The 27271-nt window shown below is 47.1% G+C and overlaps 1 protein-coding gene across 1 annotated transcript; it reads left to right on the forward strand.

Moving 5' to 3' along the window:
* The first annotated feature begins 2108 nt into the window (after positions 1–2108).
* On the forward strand, positions 2109–21648 carry LOC117372995 (NLR family CARD domain-containing protein 3-like). Its single transcript, XM_055222329.1, has 11 exons — positions 2109–2167; positions 7547–7663; positions 9529–9663; positions 10476–10515; positions 10606–10789; positions 11577–13344; positions 13702–13869; positions 14557–14724; positions 14790–14954; positions 15576–15622; positions 20137–21648. Exons 2-11 carry the CDS (start codon positions 7557–7559, stop codon positions 20772–20774), a joined length of 3420 nt encoding a protein of 1139 aa, XP_055078304.1. The 5' UTR covers positions 2109–2167; positions 7547–7556; the 3' UTR covers positions 20775–21648.
* The last annotated feature ends 5623 nt before the right edge of the window (positions 21649–27271 follow it).

The following is a 27271-nucleotide window of genomic DNA, read 5'->3' on the forward strand; positions in this document are numbered from 1 at the left end:
ATAAATACAAGAACACATGTTGATAAGACAATGTTTTCACGTGTAATGAATGTGTTTTGGAGCGATAATTGTAAGTTTTGTACATTTAATTTGGACTAAACTGTTTCAGTTATCTTCATATTGTTACATGGAGCTGAATGGCGCGAAAATGAGCCGCCATGTTACGTGCTGTTGTCATGGTAACAGGAGCCAGAGTGTGAAGGGACATTTGATCCAAGAAGTTTAACGTGTAAATGTTGATTTGTACACTAGTAAAAAACTGTTTTTACACTAATTTTCAGATTTGTACATCTAAAATTACACATTTGTAAGCATAAAGCGAAATTTCTCAGTGTAAAGAAAAAAATACATACACACACACACACATATATATATATATATATATATATATATATATATATATATATATATATATATATATATATATATCTGCCAGTGTACAAATCAACGTTTTCATGTTAAAACTTCTTGGAATAATTGTACCTTCATATCACTGAGCCTCATGTGTGAAGACATATTAATAGAGTATTTATGTTTGTCACAGGAGTAAAGCTGAGTCCACCCTGTGTCCTGTCGTTCGTAGACGACCTGACGAAAGGTTCACAGCCGTTACACATGACTCTCTCATTTGGGTTTCCAGGTTTAATCCTAAATTCCTGTTGTTTTAAACCTAAAATGCCTCTCTCTGATCTGATTGGTCACTGCCTAAACCCCAGCACCTGCAGCCAATCAGGACTCAGTGCTAGTGCAGCCTCTGCAGCTCAGGGAGTGAATTCTGGAGGTTCTTTCACATGAGGCCTGTCCATAAACTGAGAGTGAGACACACTTGTATGTGTCTCTATCTGCAGGACAAGGCTCTGGACACAGGCTCAGATGGGATTGTAGTACCTTTTTAAAACTGTAGGAGGCAGGATACACACAGTTCATTTCAAACTGAGTCCCACTCAGTGAAGAAGTGTAACTGCTCCGTGCTCTGAACTGAACACAAGACAAATTGTGTTTTTATATTAAATGTAATAAAACAGAGCCGTGATGCAGAGTCACACAAAACAACCACACGCCGTCGCCAAAACAAACCAGCGCTTAGAACTGGAACTGTAAGAGTCATTTTGAGGCCTGAGTTGGTTGGTGCAGTCCTGGTGCATCAAGGGCCGGACGCACTGCACCTTTAAAAGCTCCTGCACACCAGAAGCTCGTGCGGCTCATCCGGCTCCCAGCCAGTCACCTGCACACAAACACCCCCCCCCACACACACACACTTACACAGACACACACACACACACACACACACACCCCCACACACACACTTACACACACAGACAGACACACACCTTCCAGGTCACACACTCACACTTACACCCTGGACATTTACATTCACACCTCATTAAAACTTGCTTTGAGTAAATTAATTTGATAAATAAACACTTTATTTAATTGAATATGTGGTTTTGTGTATTTTCTGTCACGACTTGGAGCCGAGTTATGACCCGACCACGACAGTAAAGTTTATTTACACCAGAGACACGTCCTGCCCCACACGGATCACTGTGGAATGGGCTCATTTATTTAGAGACCCAGACGGCTCAGGTGTAGTCCTGGTTTAGTCCTGGTCTAGTCCTGGTTTAGTCCTGGTGTAGTCCTGGTTTAGTCCTTATTCAGTCCTGGTTTAGTCCTGGTTCAGTCCTGGTGTAATCCTGGTTTAGTCTTGGTTTAGTCCGGGTTTAGTCCTGGTTTAGTCCTGTTTCAGTCCTGGTGTAGTCCTGGTTTAGTCCTGGTCTAGACCTGGTTTAGTCCTGTTTCAGTCCTGGTTTAGTCCTGGTTTAGTCCTGGTCTAGTCCTGTTTCAGTCCTGGTTTAGTCCTGGTCTAGTCCTGTTTCAGTCCTGATGTAGTCCTGGTGTAGTCCTGGTTTAGTCCTGTTTCAGTCCTGGTCTAGTCCTGGTTTAGTCCTGGTTTAGTCCTGGTTTAGTCCTGGTCTAGTCCTGGTTTAGTCCTGGTTTAGTTTATTCAAACTTGTCTCTTTCTGCTTTTACCCAGAGACCTGGAGAGTGGCGCCCTCTGCTGGAGCTCAGTGTCACCACAGAGGGAGGGGCCACTGACGTCACATGACCGAAAGTGAAAGTGTGAACGAAAGAGCCGTGTTTTTGAGTCCTGTGCGGAGAGGGCGTGGTGAGTTTTTCTTATGTAACATTTAAAAGTATTAAACAAAGGCGCAGCTCTTCCCTGGTCCAGCTCTGTGTAGATTGGTTTAGTTTGGACTTAGACCGAGTCAAACTTCTAGGCCAGAGGTGTCAAACACATTTTCACCGAGGGCCACATTAGCAAAATGGCTGCCCTCAAAGGGACAGATGTACTACTTTAACTTGTTAATTAACTGTTTCTGTATTTATTATTTATTCAAGTTTCAAATGTTGCATATTCATTTGCACAGATGTAAAAATATGTCTGTTTAACTGCGTATCTCCTGATAAAATCACATTTTAAGACCATCATACCTTTTAATTTACCCTGTCGAGGGCCACATAAAATCATGTGGAGGGCCACATTTGGCCTCCGGGCCTTGAGTTTGACAAATGTGTTCTAGTCCACATACTCTAGGGCGACCAGATTTTCAAAGTGCCAAACTGGGACAGGCCCGAGTTGGGATGACTGTTCATCTTGGCTAGTCCTGGTTTAGTTCCTGGTTTAGTCCTGGTTTAGTCCTGATTTAGTCCTGGTTCAGTCCTGGTTTAGTCCTGGCCTAGCCCTGGTCTAGTCCTGGTTTAGTCCTGGTCTAGTCTTGGTTCAGTCCTGGTTTAGTCCTGGTTCAGTCCTGGTTCAGTCCTGGTTTAGTCCTGGTTTAGTCCTGGTTTGAATATTTGTGATAAAAGTCTCAGTGTAATGTCGTTATGTGACCAGCAGAGGGAGACACAGATCAGACCTCTGGGCGTAGACACATTTCACAGTAACTCCACATCTGAGGCCTGTTGGTAGAAGCAGGTTTATATGGCGTCATTTGACTATCTTTAAGTTGGAGCGCGTATACAGAAATCGTAGCGCGCAGTATCTAAAAGTGAGCGGTGAAAATGTGAAAGCAAAGCGCGCATGAGTCTGACCATGCGCTGTTTACCCTCCAGCGCCCGCTCCCTTTCTACCTGTGCGCGCTACGGTTTTTATTTTCTTCAGCGAACGCTGCTTTGTTTTTGTTTTTTTGTTTTTTGTTTTTTTAAAAGTTCTACACTATGAATTTGTATTATAAAGTATATATTTGTGCACTACACCATTAAATGATTATTTTCTAAATTACATTAGTGTAATTATATTGATTTATACACAGGTCAGATTGTACTGTCTCGGCCTATTGCTTTTGTACATTGTTCCTGCTGCATGCAGCTACACACATTAAAAAACACAATTGTTTGATTTCATCAACAAATTCACCTTTCTGGAGTAGCCATCCACATTTACAAATATCACAATATTGTATCTAAAAAGTACATAATAAATCTTACTATACATAAAGTAAAAAATTGTATAAATGTAGAGAATGTCAGATTAAAAAACACACGACTTTGGTTTAAAAATCACACTTATGTATCACAGCTGCTCTGAGGCAGATATAAAAATACATGATAAAAAAAAAAGTAGTAACTGCAGTTTACAGTATTTATGTCACTAAATAAAGTGAAGTTAGGTGCTTGTGTGTAGATGCGTGTGCGTAGGTGCTTGTGTGTAGGTGTCTGTGTGTAGGTGCGTGTGTGTAGGTGGGGGTGTGTAGGTGCTTGTGTGTAGGTGCTTGTGTGTAGGTGTCTGTGTGTAGGTGCGTGTGTGTAGGTGCGTGTGTGTAGGTGCGTGTGTGTAGGTGGGGGTGTGTAGGTGCTTGTGTGTAGGTGCGTGTGTGTAGGTGCTTGTGTGTAGGTGCGTGTGTGTAGGTGCGTGTGTGTAGGTGCGTGTGTGTAGGTGCGTGTGTGTAGGTGGGGGTGTGTAGGTGCTTGTGTGTAGGTGCGTGTGTGTAGGTGCTTGTGTGTAGGTGCGTGTGTGTAGGTGCTTGTGTGTAGGTGCTTGTGTGTAGGTGCGTGTGTGTATGTGCGTGTGTGTAGGTGCGTGTGTGTAGGTGCGTGTGTGTAGGTGCGTGTGTGTATGTGCGTGTGTGTAGGTGCGTGTGTGTAGGTGCTTGTGTGTAGGTGGGTGTGTGTATGTGCTTGTGTGTAGGTGTCTGTGTGTAGGTGCGTGTGTGTAGGTGCTTGTGTGTAGGTGCTTGTGTGTAGGTGGGTGTATGTAGGTGCGTGTGTGTATGTGCGTGTGTGTAGGTGCGTGTGTGTAGGTGCGTGTGTGTAGGTGGGTGTAGGTGCTTGTGTGTAGATGGGTTTGTGTAGGTGGGTGTGTGTAGGTGTGTTTGTGTAGGTGCTTGTGTGTAGGTGGGTGTGTGTAGGTGCGTGTGTGTAAGTGCGTGTGTGTAGGTGCTTGTGTGTAGGTGCTTGTGTGTAGGTGGTTGTGTGTAGGTGCTTGTGTGTGTAGGTGCGTGTGTGTAGGTGCTTGTGTGTAGGTGCGTGTGTGTAGGTGCTTGTGTGTAGGTGCTTGTGTGTAGGTGGGTGTGTGTAGGTGTGTGTGTGTAGGTGCTTGTGTGTAGGTGTGTGTGTGTAGGTGCGTGTGTGTAGGTGTGTGTGTAGGTGGGGGTGTGTAGGTGCGTGTGTGTAGGTGCTTGTGTGTAGGTGCGTGTGTGTAGGTGCTCGTGTGTAGGTGGGTGTAGGTGCTTGGGTGTAGGTGGGTGGGTGTAGGTAGGTGTGTGTAGGTGCTTGTGTGTAGATGGGTTTGTGTAGGTGGGTGTGTGTAGGTGTGTTTGTGTAGGTGCTTGTGTGTAGGTGGGTGTGTGTAGGTGCGTGTGTGTAGGTGCTTGTGTGTAGGTGCTTGTGTGTAGGTGCTTGTGTGTAGGTGCTTGTGTGTGTAGGTGGGTGTGTATAGGTGCGTGTGTGTAGGTGCGTGTGTGTAGGTGGGTGTGTGTAGGTGCTTGTGTGTGTAGGTGGGTGTGTATAGGTGCGTGTGTGTAGGTGCGTGTGTGTAGGTGCTTGTGTGTGTAGGTGCTTGTGTGTGTAGGTGCTTGTGTGTAGGTGGGTGTGTGTAGGTGCTTGTGTGTAGGTGTGTGTGTGTGTAGGTGCGTGTGTGTAGGTGCGTGTGTGTAGGTGCGTGTGTGTAGGTGGGGGTGTGTAGGTGCGTGTGTGTAGGTGCATGTGTGTAGGTGCTTGTGTGTAGGTGCGTGTGTGTAGGTGCTTGTGTGTAGGTGCTTGTGTAGGTGCGTGTGTGTAGGTGCTTGTGTGTGTAGGTGCTTGTGTGTGTAGGTGCGTGTGTGTAGGGGTGTGTGTGTAGGTGTGTTTGTGTAGGTGGGGGTGTGTAGGTGCGTGTGTGTAGGTGCGTGTGTGTAGGTGCGTGTGTGTGTGTAGGTGTGTGTGTGTAGGTGCATGTGTGTAGGGGTGTGTGTGTAGGTGCTTGTGTGTAGGTGCGTGTGTGTGTAGGTGCTTGTGTGTAGGTGCGTGTGTGTGTAGGTGCGTGTGTGTAGATGCTTGTGTGTGTAGGTGCGTGTGTGTGTAGGTGCGTGTGTGTGTAGGGGTGTGTGTGTAGGTGCTTGTGTGTAGATGCTTGTGTGTGTAGGTGCGTGTGTGTGTAGGTGCGTGTGTGTGTAGGGGTGTGTGTGTAGGTGCTTGTGTGTAGATGCTTGTGTGTGTAGGTGCTTGTGTGTGTAGGTGCGTGTGTGTGTAGGTGCGTGTGTGTGTAGGGGTGTGTGTGTAGGTGCTTGTGTGTAGATGCTTGTGTGTGTAGGTGCGTGTGTGTGTAGGGGTGTGTGTGTAGGTGCGTGTGTGTAGGTGCTTGTGTGTAGGGGGGTGGGTGCTTTATAAATAAAGTTTGATTATTAGATTGATAAAATCAGTAGATTAGTATATTAGTATTCAGTGTACTCATCATTGCTGTAGAAGTGGTGCACATATGTTATGCTGTTTGTACTGAGTAGTGTATAATGTCCACAGTTTTCTCTAGGTAAAGTATTTTGCAAACCTTATTAGTTTGTGATTTGTATCAATGTGCACCAGTGACAAAGGCCCCCGGACAACAGCAACAACAGCAGCAACAGCAGCAACTTTGCTGTCCAGTTCTTCATCAGACATTGATGAGTACGCTGTTTTGGTTGAAATGCCCTCTTCTTTCATCCTTCTGAAAATGGTAATCTCACTAACACCTAAAAGACTGGCCACACACTTTACAGGCAAAGACATTTCAAGGAGATTTTGAAGGATGTCAGATACAAACACAAATTTAGGTCTTCCTCTTTCCCCTTGCTCCAAACTAAAGTAAGTGGGATGTTGCTCATCTTCAATGGCAGACTGAACAAGTCGACCTAAATGCTCCAGACCCTCAATAATGGCTTTAGGAATGTGGAATATACGGGAAGCTGCATCAATCAGGATGCATTCTTGATTGCACGCATACTCCAGATAATCCAGATCCACAGTGGGCTGATGCAGGGCCCACTGAAGTCTGATCTTTAGCCGCTCCAGTATTCCATTAAGTATTTCCTACAAAATACAAAGTTCATGCTTTACAACACACATAGGTCTACATCTTTGTTGCAATAATCCTTTCACTTTAGATCCTCGTTTTAAATATCACATGATATCATGATCATTTTGTATCTTCAAACTATCACGTATTTCGTGAAACCATGATGTGATTTTGAGATAGTATTATGTCTAAAGTACTGCAGATGTTTTTTTTTTTTAAAGTTCAGATTTGGCAGTTATATGCTGATATTAAATTGTACAGACTGTAAAATTACAAATTCTGCGATAAAGAATAAACTTACGTTTGGGTTGTCCATGACTTCTCGAAGTCAATTCAACGTCTCACTTCTGAGTCTGACGCTGACGATAAATGTGTGATTGTCTGTTCAAGTCTTGTTCTGATGACGTATTTCTGTTGAAGAAAAAAAAAAACAAAGCAGCGTTCGCTGAAGAAAATAAAAACCGTAGCGCGCACAGGTAGAAAGGGAGCGGGCGCTGGAGGGTAAACAGCGCATGGTCAGACTCATGCGCGCTTTGCTTTCACATTTTCACCGCTCACTTTTAGATACTGCGCGCTACGATTTCTGTATACGCGCTCCAACTTAAAGATAGTCAAATGACGCCATAGGTTTAGTTTAAGTTTGGGCTAAGTTCAGGTTTAGTTTGAGGAAACTCAGTTTTGTGCCTCTGAAAAGAGGTTTGGTTTAGTTCAGTGTGAATCACCATGGTAACAGACTCCACACGGCGACCTGCTCTGGACCAGGGTAAGATCTGGTTTAGAGTTAGAAAAACCAACATGGACCAATCAGCCGTGAGCACAGTGCCATTTATAAAACTGCACAGACACAGCTCTGTCTTTACATTTTTAGTTTTATTTCACAAAAGTGGTGAAGGTTCCACAAGTAAAAGTCAGAACAGGCAAAGTAAATATTACATATGAAATATAAATGAGAAATAAATAAATACATAATAAAAATACATGAAAACATTGTGTTCAAATGGACTCTTCTGATTCCAGAACCTACAACATGGACCCACCTGGACCTGGCCCCGGGTCTAAACCCAGACCTGCTCCCAGAGACCACTCCAAAAGTCCTCCTCTTAACTTTAGAGAGGCTCCTCCTGAAGACCAGAGGTAAGACGGTCATTTTAACAGGTCTTTTCACACAGAGACCAAAGTGAGTAGGGCTGTTACTGTAGGCCTCCTCAGTCAGATCTTCTTTGTCCTGTGCTCCAGAGGGTCAGACTTACACAGACAGAAGTTTAAACTCCAGCAGAACACATGGGCTCCACCTCTCTACACTGGCCCTGAGGACTAGCACTGACAGGACACTCTCTCTGAGCTCAGAATGAGCTCGAGAGGGGCCAGATCGGTGAGAACGTAAATGGCTTCTCAAGAGTCCTGAAGGTTAAAGGTCATGATGTAATACTTTTATGAAACAGTTGACGACTCTGCTGTTTCATTCAAATATCCCCTGCAGCTCAGTATTGACACTTAACATTTCTTTTTTTTTTTTTATTCTTTATTTATGAATTTTAGTGTTTAACAATGATATGATAATGATAATTTCCACCATAACACAGAACACATAACACAAAAGGAACAAAAGGGAGTGACCACCCAAAGTAAACCTAAAATAAACAACAATCTTCCATTTTGTCATATTCTTAAATAAAAATTGGGCATTTCTAGATTTACATATTCCACCCACTTCTCCCAACAGGACACAAACCAATCTTGCCTGTCATTCACCAACGCCGTCATCTCCTCCATTCGATAAATGTCCAATACAATTTCCCATCACATTGTCAAATTAGGTCCTTCCCGTGCCAACCATTTCTTTGTTATAGATTTCTTACTTGCAACCATCAAGGAGCCAAACAGGCATTTATCCTTTTTCATCCAGTCCTGTGGTACATATGACACTTAACATTTCTAAAAACACAACTTTCAGTGTGGAGAGTTTTGAAGTTTTGGCTGTGGGAACTTCATGACAGAACACGTTCCCCACGCAGTCGTGACATCACAGCAAGTCAGACACTGATCTAACCCGGCGCCTTCAGATCAACGTCATCCACCCATTTATCACTTACACAGTTTATATTCCACGAGGACATTTGATGGAACCAATCTCAAAAATGAAGTTTGTCCAAAACGTTTTGACTAAAGTATCTGGTGCAGTTGTTGTAACGCAGGCAGATTTGGACCAAGAGATGCAGGACTCGGGGAAAGGTTTACAGTGTTTATTTACAATAAGTGATAAAGTGAACAATAATGAAGGTAGATCTGGCGATGAGCAATGGGCGAGGTGCAGGCCAGGGTTCCGGGGCGGAACGTGGAGTGGGAAGGAGACGATGGTGTGGGCAGCACCGGGGCAGGGAGCAGAGTGCGAGCAAGGGTCCAGAGACGTGGAGTGCAGACGCAAGGCAAGACAGACTGTACCAGGGCTGGGTGGCAGAGTCGGAGCAGAGCCTGGAGCGAGGGAGCTGGGACGGTCCAGGGAGCAAGATTTGGAGGGTAGCATGGAATCCAATTAGCGAGGTAACAGCGAGCAAAAGGGCTAGGACAAGAAAGATAATCATGTTGACACGTGGACGATCTGGCACCGAGTGTCTGGTCCTGGCTGCTCTTATCCTGTGGCAGGTGGCGTTGATTGCGCTGATGAGTTCCAGGTGCGCGCAAGAGGAGCCAGGAGCTCAGCCCAGCTCCGGCTCAGGCAGGTGAGGGAGGGAAGGATCAAGACAGGAGGTAAAACAGGGAGCAGGAATAACATGGATCATGACAGCAGTTTGGAAAAACATTTGAAATCAGGCAACGACTCTTCACTTTTTATCTGTACAAAATATAAAACCAAAAGATCAAATGTTTTTGTTGTTTTTGTTCATGAAATTACTCTTGAAGCCATGTTCTGTTTTTGCTTTTTAACAAGAAATAAATAAGATCTTCTAAACAGGAGACATCTCTGTATGTTCTGTTCAAATGGACTCTTCTGGTTCCAGCTCCTACAACATGGACCCACCTGGACCTGGCCCCGGGTCTAAACCCAGACCTGCTCCCAGCTCTGTGTCTCTGAAAAGTGACCGCTCCAAATTCCTTCCTCCTTTATTTAGAGAGGATCCTCCTGAAGACCAGAGGTAAGACCTGCTTAATCCAGAGCTCTGGACATGTTCTCAGGACAGCGCCACCTGCTGCTCGTCCTTCATCAGTGCAAACAGTGATCCTGTGTTTGAATGGAGCTACTCTCAGTGTGAGACAGATGAGTTCAGGTGGGACAGGATCACAGGGTCTTCTACAGATTGTACAGAGGTCTCAGAGAATCAGCTGTTCTGAACCTGCCCTGAATCCACCATCAGAGTGAAACAACTGTCCTACAGGAGATGATGAATTTGACTTTTTTCAAGTGCATTTAACCAAAGATCAGCCTTTCTAACATATTTTACCAGCAGCACCCATAGTCTTTAGACCTGAGGCTCAAGTGTTTGTCCATCAGACCTGATGATGTAAATTGTCCCAAAGGCAGCTGGTCCCTGCTCAGAGGGACTCTCCTGTTCACTGTCTCTGTGTGTGGACCTCCTGTACACCCTTGTATTCAGCCCCACTGTGGTGCAAATATAAGAAGGCCACACTGCAAAAGCTCAAAGGATCTTCTACTGATGCCCTCAGAATGCTGCTGGAAAAGCCCAGGGCCAGTAGTGCCAGTCTCCTGTTGTGTCTGGGGTGAACACTTTTCAGGCTCTCATGACAAACCTGATGTTTACATGTGTGTCCTGAGCGTGTGAACTCTGTGGTGGTGATGCTGGTCCCAGGTTTAGTGCTGTGCAGAACCACTGCTCTTTATGGAAACACTGAGCTGTCTTTATGACCCAGTTTGACTCTTGTCTCCTGTTCTTTTATGGACCATGAGTGTGGAACAAATACATGATGATGCATTTATTGTTTTTTACAGGGAGCCAGGCCCAAAGGAGCAGCTGGACGCCATATTCAGGGTGAGTACCCCACGAGCGCAGCATGTGTGGGGTTCTGGGGGTGCTCCTCAGGTCCTCTCTTTGACTAAAACTCTTCTCTTATTGTTCCAGCGTCTGGAGGAGCAGGTCCTGAGGTTTGTCCAACAGCAGCTCCAGAGGCTCCACAGGCTCCTGGCCTCAGATTACCCAGAATGCACCGAGAGTGAGGAGGAGGAGAGCAGAGAGGTTCTGAACATCACCCTGGACTTCCTGAAGAGGATGGACCAGGAGCATCTGGCCCAGCGCCTGTTCGACAGTAAGAACCTCCAGATGCCCTCCCTGTGTGTCAGATGCCCTCCCTGTGTGTGTCAGATGCCCTCCCCGTGTGTCAGATGCCCTCCCCGTGTGTCAGATGCCCTCCCTGTGTGTCAGATGCCCTCCCTGTGTGTGTCAGATGCCCTCCCCGTGTGTCAGATGCCCTCCCTGTGTGTCAGATGCCCTCCCCGTGTGCCAGATGCCCTCCCTGTGTGTCAGATGCCCTCCCTGTGTCAGATGCCCTCTCTGTGTGTCAGATGCCCTCCCCGTGTGTCAGATGCCCTCCCTGTGTCAGATGCCCTCCCTGTGTGTCAGATGCCCTCCCTGTGTCAGATGCCCTCTCTGTGTGTCAGATGCCCTCCCCGTGTGTCAGATGCCCTCCCTGTGTGTGTCAGATGCCCTCTCTGTGTGTCAGATGCCCTCCCCGTGTGTCAGATGCCCTCCCTGTGTGTCAGATGCCCTCCCTGTGTGTGTCAGATGCCCTCCCCGTGTGTCAGATGCCCTCCCCGTGTGTCAGATGCCCTCCCTGTGTGCCAGATGCCCTCCCTGTGTGTCAGATGCCCTCCCTGTGTCAGATGCCCTCTCTGTGTGTCAGATGCCCTCCCCGTGTGTCAGATGCCCTCCCTGTGTCAGATGCCCTCCCTGTGTGTCAGATGCCCTCCCTGTGTCAGATGCCCTCTCTGTGTGTCAGATGCCCTCCCCGTGTGTCAGATGCCCTCTCTGTGTGTCAGATGCCCTCCCATATGAATTATTACATGTTTAACTTTATAACTCTTCTGTCTTTAAAGGGAGTAACGTTGGGGTTTGCAGAGACAAACTGAAGTCTGATCTACAGCAGAGGTTCAGCCGTGTGTTTGAGGGCGTGGCTAAAGCAGGAGACTCCGCCCCCCTGACCCAGATCTACACAGAGCTCTACATCACAGAGGGCGGAGCCTCAGAGGTCAACCAGGAACATGAGGTCAGACACATGGAGACCACGTCCAGGAGACCGGCCGCTCCAGAGACCACCATCACATGTGAAGACCTCTTTAAACCCCGCCCACACTCACCAGAGCCAATCAGAGCGGTGCTGACCAAGGGCGTGGCCGGTGTGGGGAAAACGGTGCTGACTCAGAAGTTGAGTCTGGACTGGGCTGAAGGCCACGCCCACCAGGACCTCCAGCTGCTGTTCCCGTTCACTTTCAGAGAGCTCAATGTGCTCAGAGACACACAGTTCAGCCTGGTGGGACTGCTGCACCACTTCTTCAGTCCATCCAAAGATCTGTGCAGCTTCCAACAGCTCCAGGTGCTCTTCATCTTTGACGGTCTGGACGAGTGCAGACCTCCTCTGGACTTCAGCAGAACCCGAGTCCTGACCGACCCCGCAGAGTCCGCCTCAGTGCACGTGCTGCTGGTAAACCTCATCAGGGGGAGCCTGCTTCCCTCCGCTCGCCTCTGGATAACCACGCGCCCCGCCGCGGCTAATCAGATCCCTGCTGAGTGCGTCTCCATGGTGACAGAGGTGCGAGGGTTCTCCGACCCGCAGAAGGAGCAGTACTTCATGAAGAGGTTCAGAGAACAGGCCACAGCCGTCATCTCCCACATCAAGAGCATCCGCAGCCTCCACATCATGAGTCACATCCCGATCTTCTGCTGGATCCTCTCCACAGTTCTACAGAAGCTTCTGGAACAAACGGAGGAACCAGAGCTGCCCCAGACCCTCACACAGATGTACATCCACTTCCTGGTGGTGCAGGCCAAAGTCCAGAACATCAAGTATCACCAGAGATCAGGGGACGACCTTCACTGGACTCCAGAGACCAAGAAGATGGTGGAGTCTCTGGGAAAACTGGCCTTTGAGCAGCTGCAGAAAGGAAACCTGATCTTCTACGAGTGTGACCTGAGGGAGTGTGGGCTGGACGCTGCAGCGGCCTCAGTGTACTCTGGAGTGTTCACACAGGTCTTTAGAGAGGAGCCAGGCCTGTACCAGGACAAGGTCTACTGCTTCATCCATCTGAGTGTGCAGGAGTTTCTGGCTGCTCTTCACGTCCATCACACCTTCTTCATCTCTGGAGAGAACCTGCTGGAGTCACCACACTCCTCTGAGAGTCCAGACCCTGAGGCCTTCTACCGCTCTGCTGTGGACCAGGCCTTACAGAGTCCAAACGGACACCTGGACCTGTTCCTGCGCTTCCTCCTGGGGCTGTCTCTGCCGACCAATCAGAGGCTGCTGCAGGGTCTGCTGACTCACACAGGAAGTGACCAGACCAATGAGGAGACAGTAAAGTACATCAAACAGAAGCTGAATGATGAGGGTCTGTCTGCAGAGAGAAAACTGAACCTGCTCCACTGTCTGAACGAGATGAACGACCTCAGTCTGGTGGAGGAGATACAGATGTACATGAGAGGAGGACATCTCTCTTATAAAAACATGTCTCCTGCTGAGTGGTCTGCTCTGTCCTTCCTCTTACTGTCCTCAGACTCAGTCCTGGAGGAGTTTGACCTGAGGAAATACCAAGCCTCAGAGAGAGGTCTCCTGGGTCTGCTGCCGGTGGTCAGAGCCTCCACCAAAGCCCTGTGAGTCCACACTGTATTTAAACTTTATTTTGGGGGGACAGTGGCTCAGTGGTCAGAGCAGTGGTCAGAGGATCGATTCCTGCTCGGGACAAGTTCTGTTGTTGTGTCCTTAGGTAAGACACAACCACACCCACCTTGTGTAGTGTGAAAGTGGTGTGTGAGTGATTGTTGTGGTCAGAGGCCGACGGTGCAGCTTCTGTCAGTCTGCCCCAGGGCAGCTGTGGCTACAATAGTAGTTTACCACCGAGTGTGGAGTGAATGAATGACTATAGTGTAGCACTTTGAGACGTCTGTAAAGCATCATTATTAAACTCTTGTGTGGTGGTTCTAGTCTCTAATGTCCCTCTCTGTCCTCAGTCTTTGTGGCTGTGGACTGTCCCCTCGCAGCTGTGGGCCTCTGGCCTCAGTCCTCAGCTCCTCCAGTCTCACACACCTGGACCTCAGTCACAATGACCTCCAGGACTCAGGAGTGGAGCTGCTGTGTTCTGGACTGAAGAGCGCCCCCTGCAGACTGGAGACGCTCAGGTGAGACGGGTCAATAGTCCCAAATTAACAGTTCATGAAGTTCAGAGGATTTCCAAAGCTCAAAGACGTGTTGAGCTTTTGTCTCCTCTTTAGTTTTAAACTATGAAACCCCTGGATCATTGTTTTATATTTTGTTCATTTTAAACCTCATATTGATCTAAAACGACATTAAGAAACAAGTCCGTTGTCCTTCGATTCAGAGGCAGAACTTTACGTAGGACTGGTGTGGACATGTCCAATGTTGAGCTGTCCGGGGACAGTCCCCTCTCATATTTCTGTCCCCCGTGGACGGCATCATGTCCCAACAGCATTCTGTGTCCACCTCATGTCTCTGTGTTTCTTCTCTCCAGCTGATGTGCAGCAGACATCAGTCCCACTGTCATTCTGTCCCTTCTCTCCGTTCAGAGATCTGCACAAACTTTACATCAGTCCTTTTCCCTGCAGTCACTTCTCTGAGCGCTGAGGTTTTCACCTTTTGCTGTTGTAACGCGGGGCACAGCGAGCAGTGGGCTCTGGGTTTAGGAGCAGACGTGGATAAACACATGCACGGGCAGATCAGGGCCACTGGGGTTAAACCATTACAGTCTTTTTCTACTTGTGCCAAGCTACAAAATGCTGTTTATCTGAGGACAATCGCCTCACCTGAATACAGGAAATCTAGTCTCTAATGTCCCTCTGTCTCCACAGTCTGTCCCTCTGTGGACTGTCCCCTCACAGCTGTGGGCCTCTGGCCTCAGTCCTCAGCTCCTCCAGTCTCACACACCTGGACCTCAGTCACAATGACCTCCAGGACTCAGGAGTGGAGCTGCTGTGTTCTGGACTGAAGAGCGCCCCCTGCAGACTGGAGACGCTCAGGTGAGACGCTCCCATGATGCACTCTGCCCCCTTGTGTCCACATGAGTGTAATGCTGTGTCTTTAGGTTGTCTGGATGTCTGGTCTCACAGAGGGGCGGAGCTGCTCTGGCCTCAGCTCTGAGCTCCGCCCCCTCCCACCTGAGACAGTTAGACCTGAGCTACAACCATCCAGGACCCTCAGCCGAGCTCCTGACCGCTCTACAGGACCAGCGCCCCCTGCTGTCTGTCAGGTGAGAGCGCCCCCTGCTCTGTTGGTGTTTGTCCTGGTCTCTCTGGTCTCTGGTCTCTCTGGTCTCTGGTCTCTCTCTGGTCTCTCTGGTCTCTCTGGTCTCTCTGGTCTCTCTGGTCTCTCTGGTCTCTCTGGTCTCCCTGGTCTCTCCGGTCTCTCTGGTCTCTGGTCTCTCTCTGGTCTCTCTGGTCTCTGGTCTCTCTCTGGTCTCTCTGGTCTCTCTGGTCTCTCTGGTCTCTGGTCTCTCTGGTCTCTCTGGTCTCTGGTCTCTCTGGTCTCTCTGGTCTCTCTGTCTCTCTGGTCTCCCTGGTCTCTCTGGTCTCTCTGGTCTCTCTGGTCTCTCCGGTCTCTCTGGTCTCTGGTCTCTCTCTGGTCTCTCTGGTCTCTCTGGTCTCTCTGGTCTCTCTGTCTCTCTGGTCTCTCTGGTCTCCCTGGTCTCTCTGGTCTCTCTGGTCTCTGGTCTCTCTGGTCTCTCTGGTCTCTCTGGTCTCTCTGGTCTCTTGTCTCTCTGGTCTCTGGTCTCTCTGGTCTCTCTGGTCTCTCTGGTCTCTGGTCTCTCTGGTCTCTCTGGTGTCTCTGGTCCTGGTCCTGGTCTGGTCTAAACTGGACTTGTGTGTTTCAGGCTGGATCCTGCTGGAGAGCTCTGGATGGTTCCAGGTCTGATGAAGTGTGAGTCTTTTATTTCATTCACACAGTAAAGTGCTTATAACAGCTCATAGCATTATATTTATTATGTTTTTTCCATCATGTTTTGTCAGTTTTGTCTCTATCGTCTTCACTTTTCTTGTGATAGTTTAACTTGTCTTCTAATAAGGCTGATTTTACAGCCACTTCTTTAGCTTCATCATATTCTTCAGTGTTAAGTCAGTGCACTTTGCTTCTGTTTCCTTTTTCCCTGGTGCATATTTGTCTACAATGCCCAAAAGTGAGCTCATAAAAGTGTCTAAAGAAACCTTGACTTTGTGTCTCTTAGACACATCATTCCAATCAACCACTTCTCTCACAATATTATCACGAGCACATGCTTTATAAAACCTTTTGTATTTCAAATGTGCCTTCACTTTAGGGACTTTAACTGTCTTTGTGACTGCCATGAGTTTATGGAGGCTGAATCCAACAGGTACTGACTTAAAGTCTTTACTGTGGAACATTAGTGCAGATGTGGTCACTACATGGGGCTGTTGGAAAGTCGAGGTTGTTGGGAAAATTCTTGTATGAAGATGAACAGTTTGAGTTGACACTTAACATCTGAAGCTTTGTCACAGATTTGACCTAAACATGTCAGAGCTCGTGCTTGAGTCACACATTACTTCATAATCATAACTATATTGGTGCTAACGCTGCAAAGACACAGGAACTGACCAATTCACAACAAGCTGCTATTTGTCTACTGCAAATAAACTAAGTGCATAATGTGCATCTGCCAAACCAAAACAACATCTGTATCTCCACAAACTCAGAGACTGGCTCCATCTGGATTAACATGACAAATATAAGACAGATTAGTCCTTATGTCGTGACTATATCTTACCTCCTCCTCAGAAGAAAAGCCTCCTGTGGGTCCCTTCTTAACGGAGTTATTTTTACCAGTAACGAGTAATCCAACTAATGACTCTTTCCTCTGTAACTGTCTAACGGGTGCGGGAAGGACCAAGAGGTGCAGACTCGGGGCAAGGTTACAGTGTTTATTTACAAAGTCAGTGAAATTCAGTCTCAATAAGTTCATACAAGTTCACACGGAAAATCACAGAGCGGGAGGCAGACCAGGCGGGCGGAATGCAGGTCGGGGACGGGGAAACCAGGACCGGGGTGCAGGAAAGAGCAGGACGAGAACGGGGCAGGCTGGTCCGGCGTAGTCCAGAGAGCGGGGTCCGAGACCGAAGGTAAGCAGCAAGCCGGAGACCAAGGCAAGACAGGTAGCGAGACGGAGGGGTGACTTTACGGGCGCCGGAGCGCAGAGGCAGGAGCAGGGATGAGCGAGGACAGGGATCTGGAGGGTAACAAAATCCAAATGAGTACATACAAGCAGGTACCAGGATACAAAACTGAGCTAGAGCATTCACGTTTACACGCGGACGGTCTGGCGCCGAGTGTAGTCTGCCGAGCCCTCAAGTACTCAGCAGCAGGTGGCGGTGATTATGCTGATGCGCTCCAGGTGCGTGCAGGAGAAGTCTCGAACTCCGCCCAGCTCCGGGCAGACAGGTCGGGGAGGGGTAGGGAGCACGGGAGGACAGGAACAAACGGGCGTCATGACAGTAACGTGGTTATAGTTACTGTCAGTGTAACGGGGCTTGTTATTTTAATGTGAGTCTGAGCAGGTCACAGATCAGACTCTCTCGTCTCAGAGGAGCTGTGAGGTTTTCCCTTTGTTTTGGGAAGTGAACATGAGACGAGGGGTTAGAGACAGTGATTGGCTAAAACATAGATTGACTGAAGGTCAATCAGAAGCGGCGCTAGGCGACCGTAAAGACTTTCCTTGGATTTTATTGGTTTAGAGCTGCACGAGGTCGAGTACTCGCTGTTTTCAACATGAGGAAATATGCAGATTCTTGTGGATTTTATGGATAAACGTGGTTATTTGGCGACTCTTTGTGGGGGGAAATCACATCCAATGAACCGAGGACGTGCATCACTTCCTCTGAGACAGCGGGTTTTTCCAACTCAAAGTGTCTCATATAATTGAGTGTGTGAGTTTATAGAGGCAGGAAACACTAAAACTCTGCACAATATAAATATGTTTATTATATTTCAAATACATCTAGTTTTACTTTTGCTCACAAACGTCTGCTGGTGAAAGAGTTAAATAGTTTTCTTGACAGGTACGATCCCACTAAATGTACAAACAATTGGGGACTTCCGGTTATGGCGCGCCACTAGGCAGACGTACGAGTGCAGTCACAGAGGCAAAAACTCGGGGTTGGGAGGAGTTCGGGGAGGCCATGGAGGAGGACTATCGGACGGCCTCAAAGAGATTCTGGCAAACCGTCCGACGCCTCAGGAGGGGAAAGCAGTGCTTCACCAACACTGTTTACAGTGCGGGTGGAGAGCTGCTGACCTCGACTGGGGATGTTGTGGGGCGGTGGAAGGAATACTTTGAGGATCTCCTCAATCCCACTGTCACGTCTTCAGAGGAGGAAGCAGAAACTGGGGACCCAGGGGCGGACTCGTCCATCACCCTGGCTGAAGTCACTGAGGTGGTTGGCAAGCTCCTCGGTGGCTCCGGGGGTGGATGAGATCCGTCCTGAGTACCTCAAGTCTCTGGATGTTGTGGGACTGTCTTGGCTGACACGTCTCTGCAACATCGCGTGGCGGTCGGGGACAGTACCTGTGGAATGGCAGACCGGGGTGGTGGTCCCTCTGTATAAGAAGGGGGACCGGAGGGTGTGTTCCAATTACAGGGGAATCACACTCCTCAGCCTTCCCGGTAAGGTCTATTCCAGGGACTGGAGAGGAGAATCCGACCGATAGTCGAACCTCGGATTCAGGAGGAGCAGTGTGGTTTTCGTCCTGGTCGTGGAACACTGGACCAGCTCTATACTCTCCATCGGGTCCTCGAGGCTCATGGGAGTTTGCCCAACCAGTCCACATGTGTTTTGTGGATCTGGAGAAGGCATTCGACCGTGTCCCTCGTGGTGTCCTTTGGGGGGTGCTCTGGGAGTATGGGGTCCGGGGCTCTTTGCTAAGGGCTGTCCGGTCCCTGTATGACCGGAGCAGGAGGTGTGTTCAAATTGCCGGCAGTAAGTCAGACCTGTTCCCGGTGCATGTTGGACTCCGCCAGGGCTGCCCTTTGTCACCGGTTCTGTTCATTATATTTATGGACAGAATTTCTAGGCGCAGCCAGGGGCCGGAGGGGGCCTGGTTTGGGAACCACAGGATTTCATCTCTGCTGTTTGCAGATGATGTTGTCCTGATGCTTCTTTGAGCCAGGACCTGCAGCACTGGGGAGGTTTGCAGCCGAGTGTGAAGCGGCTGGGATGAGAATCAGCTCCTCTAAATCCGAGGCCATGGTTCTCGACTGGAAAAAGGTGGTTTGCTCTCTCCGGGTGGGTGGTGAGTCTCTGCCCCAAGTGGAGGAGTTCAAGTATCTCGGGGTCTTGTTCACGAGTGAGGGAAGGATGGAGCGTGAGATTGACAGGCGGATCGGTGCAGCGTCTGCAGTGATGCGGTCGCTGTATCGGTCCGTTGTGGTAAAGAAGGAGCTGAGCCGGAAGGCGAAGCTCTCGATTTACCTCAATCTACGTTCCTACCCTCACCTATGGTCATGAGCTTTGGGTAATGACCGAAAGGACAAGATCGCGGATACAAGCGGCTGAAATGGGTTTCCTCCGCAGAGTGGCCGGGCGCACCCTTAGGGATAGGGTGAGGAGCTCGGTCACACGGGAGGAGCTCGGAGTAGAGCCGCTGCTCCTACACGTTGAGAGGAACCAGCTGAGGCTCGGGCATCTGCTCAGGATGCCTCCTGGACGCCTCCCTAGGGAGGTGTTCTGGGCATGTCCCACCGGGAGGAGGCCCCGGGGAAGACCCAGGACACACTGGAGGGACTATGTCTCTCTGGCCTGGGAACGCCTTGGGGTCCCACCGGAGGAGCTGGAGGACGTGTCCGGGGTGAGGGAAGTCTGGGAGTCCCTGCTTAGACTGCTGCCCCCGCGACCCGGCCCCGGATAAGAGGAAGAAAATGGATGGATGGATAATAACGTATCTGTTGACGGCTGGGTAAACGATACTGTTTAATTATTTTTGCAATATTATTATATTTAATTATATAAGTCGGTGGGTATGTGTATGTATGTGGATATGTGTACATGTATATAAGTGTAGGTGTGTGTGTATGTATGCATGTTTATATATGTATATATATATATGTATATATATTTTTTATGTATACATATTTATTACTATTATTGTTATTTAATTTCTATCTGCCTCTCTCTTCCACACTGCCTTTTATTTATAATTTACTATTAGTATCATTATTCTAACTACTAATACAACCTTTTCTGTTTCATACCACCCTTGTTATTACTGTTTATGTTCTTTGTCTAAGTGCCTTGTTTTTTGTTTTGTTTTTGTTTTTTGTTGTTTTGTTCAAATGAAAATGGAAAATCTTAATAAACACATGTTTTAAAAAAAAAACGTACAAACAATTACAACAAAATAATAAGATGAAATGTTTTGTGTTTCAGACTCCTGTGAGTTCTCTCTGGACCCAAACACAGCTCACAGACGTCTCCTTCTGTCTGAGGACAATCGGACTGTGACACGTGTGAAGGAGGAGGAGGAGTATCCAGATCATGAGGAGCAGGAGTATCCAGATCATGACGACAGGTTCACAGACTACCCCCAGGTCCTGAGCTGCACTGGCCTGAGGGGGCGCTGTTACTGGGAGATGGACTGGAGGGGGAGGGTTTCTATAGCAGTGAGTTACAGACGAATCAGACGGAGTGGAGGGCAGAGTGGGTTTGGAGAGAATGATCAGTCCTGGAGTCTGTTGATCTTTGATGGAGAGTACTGTGTCTGTCACAACAGAGACTCAACACACGTCCCCCTTTGCTCAAGGAGAGTGGGCGTGTCCTCTGGCAGAGTGTGCATGTCCTCTGGCAGAGTGGGCGCGTCCTCTGGCAGAGTGGGCGTGTCCTCTGGCAGAGTGGGCGTGTTCCTGGACTCTGAGGCTGGAGCTCTGTCCTTCTATGACGTCTCCTCTGATGGAGAACTGTTCCACCTCTGGACCTTCTCCTCGTCCTTCTCTGAGCCTCTGTTCTCTGGGTTTACTCTGTGGACAGAAGGTTCCTCTGTGACTCTGGTGAAAAAGACGAGACAATGAACTAAACACAAGAGAAACTGTATTTGTCCCACGATGAGACAATGAGAACAACAGATGTGCAAGAGAAATAAAACAAAATGGAGCTTTAATGTAACAGTTTAAATTTGACTTTGAATCAAATAAAGACACAAAATACAGAAAATGAGCGACAGGAAAGAACATGTAGAGTTCTACTTCTTTACTTTGGCTCCAGACTGTTTTGGACCAGTGGATAAAGAGGAGGTATTTACTTCTGTGGGGTATTAAAGAGGAGGTATTTACTTCTGTGGGGTATTAAAGAGGAGGTATTTCAGTGAAACAGTTTAAATGAGGTTAAAACAATCACTGTTAACTTCAAAGTTCGACACATCCAGGTCTGAAATGATCCAAATGATTCTAGTGAAGGTGGAGTTTAAAAACACAGTGGAGCACTTCCTGTATCACCACACGATGACATCACAAGGTGGAACAGAGTGTTTTCAGTTTTAAATCTGTAGGTTTGTGTTAAACATGTGAGAATGAAACAAAACACAACTCCAGGTCTGTGTGTGACGAGGAAACTAAACGTCTGACTGGTGGTGCACATGTAAATACAGATTTAAGAATAAACACCATCAGATCACAGCGACCAAAGAGCCAATCAGGAGCCAGGCTGGTGAAGGCCACGCCCCTTAGCAACGCTGACAATCAAACCTGTTGCTAACGCTAACAGGAGTGACCTAATAGAAGAAGAGTCCTGACGTCGTCGCAGGTGTTTATTTCGGTTTAGATTGAATGAAGTGAGGAATTCATGTTTCTTTTTGAATATCAAGAGACAAAAAAATAAGGTTTGAGGTGATTTTTCCCAATTGTAGCTATTTCATAACTTAAAATAAAATAAACCTTGTTAAAACGTAATAACATTTGTACATTTATGGTCTATAAACCAGAGAACACTGATTAGTTGTACATAAAGTGGGACATTGCAGTTTAACGATTGTGTGTTTGGTTTAATTTGATCTGTGTCTAAACCTCTTTAATACCAGTAGAGGGCGCTGTTTACCTTCTATGCTGTGCCAGTTCATCCAGAAGGTCCTTTGTCGTGTCCTTTTGAGCCCATCACCTCCTCTGGGGCTCCGTTCAGTGACCTCTGTGTGACTTTGAGGTGGTTTAAGTTCGTGTGGGCCATAGTTTTGAAATGTTTGGCTGTGGGGTTGTCCATGTTTTGACTTCGGGCTCGTACGTGTGTTCAGTAAATCTTTCTTTGAGTTTTCTTTTGGTTGGGCCGATATAGAAGCAGCTGCAGACACAGTTTATTCTGGATATTACACATGTAGAGCTACGATTGGCAAACGAACGGCAACAAACAGTTTTATTTCATCTGCGTCCATAAAATGAAGAGATGTGTTGATGTGCACAATGATCACAGGGGCCTGAGAGGACCAGGGCTTTTTTGAGGAAGGTGCTGGGCTTTTTAGCAGACGGGTAATTGTCCACAAGTTTATGTTTAAGTGCAGAGGCCTGTCTAAATTACACCAAATTTGGGGGATCAGTGGGATTTAATTAATCAAACACTAAATAAGAACAAAAATCCCTCTGTATATTTTGAGTGTCCACAAAATGAAGCAGAGATTTAAACCTCTGTCCATGTTTCTCTTTGAAATGTCCCAAAATAAGATAGATTCTGACACAAAAATGTCTTATTTTTATATGAAAACACTGCATGATTTTTCTTACACTTATGAGAAACTACAGTAAACTAGAGTAAACTACAGTTTAATCTGTCCGTTGTGAGAGTTTAAACTGTTTCACTGTGACAGAGTTTGTGTCTCCTGTTTGAAAAAGGAGATTTTCATCGATTTAAATTAAGTTTTTTACAAATCTGTGGCAGGAACGTTCACTTAAAATGCACCAACCCAAAGTTTATGAGCTGGGAGGGCATCTGACACACAGATACAGGAGAATGGGAGGGCATCTGACACACAGATACAGGAGAATGGGAGGGCATCTGACACACAGATACAGGAGAATGGGAGGGCATCTGACACACAGATACAGGAGAATGGGAGGGCATCTGACACACAGATACAGGAGAATGGGAGGGCATCTGACACACCTTGTTACAGGAGCAGGGCATCAGACTGAACAAAGAAACAGTCGCTCAGACCCTCAACTGTCTGTGAACAGGTGAGTGCAGCCAGAGCCTTTACTACAGGGGCCTCAAACTCAGTTTACCTGGGGCCGGAAATGTGTCATGTGTTTCCATGGAGATTGGCCGGAGCGTGTATCCGAGCACACTGGTATATCCCATCATGCACCGCGCCTATGCACATTTTAACACTTTCTTCATTCACTGATTTGACCCCAGATTGAACATTGCATCACAAGTCGGTCTGTTACCAATTTGAAAATAATTGAATCACTGTTTAAAAAATCTCTTAAAGTTTTTGACCAAAAACCTAATTCATTTCATGTGTGTGTAATAACTTGAATATTTGTTATATTAGGATTATTTGTTTTTGTTCATCTTGAGAATGTATTTTATTTCATATTATAAATAGAGTAAAATTTCCATTTTGTAATAAAATAGTTAAATATGCATTTTGCAAGTGTTAAAACATTTAAATATAAAAATTCATGATTGATAAACAAAAGCTTAAAAATACCCCATAATAAACACGTTACTTGATTTGAGCGGACGTGATGACGTGATGCACGACGCAGAGAACGTTCGAGAAGCGCGAAAAAATCTGACTGCGCTGCAATGGCGCGAACAACTCAACGGAGAAGCTCGTATGAGAAGAGACAAACATTATTGAAAGCCGCGTTTCAGCTACTCTGAAGATTTTTCCCTGTGCTCTGGAGGACTGAGGACTGAGGACTGAGGACTCGAGGACTCGAGGACTCAGGACTGAGGACTCGAGGAGAACTCACGGGACTTGGGGTGAGTTTTCACGGAGTTTTCTGAGAACCGCGCTGAAAAAGAGCTAAGCTAAAGCTAGCGCCGTATTTGTGCTACTTCACTTCAGAGTCAGTTGGACAGAGACGGTGGCCGTGTCCGAATTCGCCCACCTGCCCTTAGAATCACCATTCGAAGTGCGGTTCGAGGGGCAGTTACGTAATTTCCGGTGCGACAAGGGCTGTCCGATTTCAACCCACCCTTCTGAATGCGCACCACAAATCTGCCCTTAGCTTTCCACCGTTTCCACGGAGATTGGACGTAAGCGAAGCGTGCATCCATGCACACTTAACGCACTTCTATATCCCATCATGCACCGCGGCTACGCAAAAAAGAGACGGAGACGAAAATGGAGAGCGCACAGGACTACACGTTTAAATGTAAGTACTGGTTCACGTGGACTGGTTCAACAGTGCGACATGAAACTGTTAGAATTAAATTCAGATCTGTATGAGGTGACTCAACTTAGTGAAGTTCCGTTAAATTGAGTTTACAGTAATTGCTATTTAACTGTAACAATGAGTGAATTATCGCTTACACTTGTACATTTGTGTATTAATCGTAATGTTTAATATTCTTCCTTATTTGAGAATATTCTTTTGTCTTTAGGGAGCAAGGAGCGGACGGGCGAGTTAATCCGCCTGAGGGGCGAGCACGTGCAGCTGTTCAGTGGGGCGAAATTCTCCGCGCAGGCGGCGTGGAAGTAAGGGCTAAAACACTGTATACCCAGATAATATAAGAAGGACCCTAGAAATACATTAAAGTTGCCCTTACTGCGAAATGAATACCTTTACATTTGTACATACGTGGATAGCAATGACTTAAGATGGATTTCCCTATTTCATTCCCGTCTTATCCACAGCCTGTACTTCTGTGAGCAGAAGTACAGAAGAGGCTCACTGATGGCCCTGAAGATGCTTATCTGAGTGGAGAACTTAACGTACCTGTTGTTGCTCACAAAAACGTGGGAATTATTTATTTGATCATCATCAAAACTACCTTCTTTACCAAAGAAGACTCAAAAATATCTTAAAAAAAACACATAATGAACTACATAAATGGAATGATAGAATGTGCTGCATAGTAACTGAACAAATGTTTCCAATAACTGTAGGAAATGTGTAACAGTGTTGTAGAACATTCTGATTGTCAATGTATTATATGCTGCTGTTTTATAATTGGGTAAATTGTGAATGTTTTTCTGTGTCACTCAGAACAGTACTGCAGAAGATGGGCCTGGAGGGGAAGGTCACTCCCCTTCAGGCAAAAAAGAAGTGGGAAAACCTACAAAAGAAATATAAAGTATGTACATGATCTGACTGTGTACTGTTTTCATTTGTACTTATAAACCATTGTGTTAATCTTGTTTTCACATGTCTTGTATTAATATTTATTCTGTCAAAGGACCTCAAGTATCCAAAAAGTGGAGAGGGTGTGGCAGGGAAGGCCACTGCGGAAACTTGGCCCTGGTTTGTCCTCATGGATGAGGTGTTGGGGCAGAGGGCCTCCATCAACCCCCCTGTCCTCATCGCCTCTATCCCTGAGGACACACCAGGGCCAAGTAGTGCCTGGCCGCCACAGCCGCAGCCACAGCCGCAACCACTGGAGGAGGAAGAGGAGGACGAGGAGGTGGAGCAGGAGCAGCAGCAGCAACAGCAGCAGGAGGAGGAGGATGAGCCACCACAAAGAAGAGGTCAAGGAAGGAAAAGAAAGCGGGAGAGTGACCTTGCTAGATTATACAGGGAGGATTTGCAAATGCAGAGGGAGCATTATGAAAGAGATGCAGAGGAGAGGAGGGAGCGTTACGATAAGTTGTTTGGTTTGCTAGAAAAATTAATAGATAAACAATAAAGTTTGATTTTGAAGCATTTATGATTTTTTCTTTACAAATATTTACATTCATCTTACATACAAGGAAAATAAAGTAGTATTTACAATTTATTAACATAAGAACTTCAAAGACTAAAGTAAACTGCAAATGAATAAACCTGAGTGTGCCAGTGCCAGGTTTTAATCATGACACACACTTCCAGGGACCTTGGCAGTGCTAATCAACCTTCTCTGCCTGGACCAACTTCAGAGTGCTGAGATTGAGGTCTTCATCTTCTGGCTGGTATGTGGGGCTGTCACACCGGGTGCTGCTCCACTGTCCACCGCATCGTTCATGGGCTGGGCTTGCAGGGCTCGCTGGGGCCATAGATGATTGGCATGTCACTTAAAAGGAATCAGAAAGAACATTGATAGCACTCTCATGTTACATCACACCTATTTAGAGTTACAGTGCTTACAGGGAATCCCCCCTGAAACACTTCCAATAACAATGTATATAACTTGGTATTATGTAAATACCTAGATGTAATCGTGCTCCATGGGAACCTCCTCCAGGGCAGAGACCTCAGCAGACAGCTGGTCCACTGTGCTCCAGCGACGGCCTCCACTTCATTGTCCCCCTCGTCCTCCACTACATTCTCCTGTGGCTCGTCCTCCAGGGCCACGATGTCTCCTGCCCCAAGGCAGATGTTGTGGAGGACGGCACAGGCAGTGATGACCTATAACAACAAAATATGATTTAGTCTTTCATAATCACATATTTCATGATATTTAACATTTCACTTACATGTGGTGCAAAGGTGTGGTGAACCTCCAGAGCATGAAAAAAGATGGCCCTGAATCTTGTTTTCATCATTCCAAAGGCACGCTCAATAATTGAACGTGCTTTGGAATGATGACAGTTGAAGCGCTGGGCTCCCACACCTTGCACAGGCCTCTTGTAGGGAGTGATGAGGGGGAGTGGACGCTGGAGACAGGGGTACCCTCCATCTGCGAGGATGAAGTATCCTGGAGGAGGATACAGTCCTCTCTGGTACAGAGGACTGTATCGAAGCACTCTTGCATCATGGACAGAACCAGGCCACCCCACGTAGGTGTCTATGAAGTGGCCCTGATGGTCACAGACAGCCTGTAGGATGATACTAGGAAACAGTTTCCTGTTTCGGTAGCACTGACCATCAGGGCCACTGGGTGGCCTGATTCTTACATGGCAGCCATCTATTGCCCCAGCTGCTCTTCTAAAGGCCCTGTGCCTCGCCAACCGTGCAAACCCAAGGGTCACTGCCTCAAAGTCATCATTGGTAGGGAGGTGGATGACTTTGTGACGCAGGGCCACCACCTCCCCAGTGACCCTGTGGACGATGCAGTGGACAGTGGAGCGTGGTATCCCAAACACTCGGGAGACCACCCGGTATGATGTTCCACTTGTCAGCCAGAAGAGGAAGACCAACACCTCAAGCTCAGCACCCCATCCGTGCCGTCGGTCCAGCTCCAGAAGGCGCATTAGCACTGCCAAGGATTCCCTGCTCAGCCAAAAGTCAGGCCGCGTGTCTTCATGATTAAAGAACCTTTCCAGCACTGGCACACTCAGGTTAACTCTGCAGTACATTCTTCGGCGCTGGTTTGGGGAAAGAAACAGTTACATTCACTAAAGGTATGTGCAGTTATTCACTGCAATAAGAATACTAAGAATTCCCTGCAATAAGAATACTAATAATACATTATTATCATTACAAGTTATTATTGCAGT

The sequence above is a fragment of the Periophthalmus magnuspinnatus genome, chromosome 1 (assembly GCF_009829125.3).
Source record: "Periophthalmus magnuspinnatus isolate fPerMag1 chromosome 1, fPerMag1.2.pri, whole genome shotgun sequence".
Lineage (NCBI taxonomy): Eukaryota > Metazoa > Chordata > Actinopteri > Gobiiformes > Gobiidae > Periophthalmus > Periophthalmus magnuspinnatus.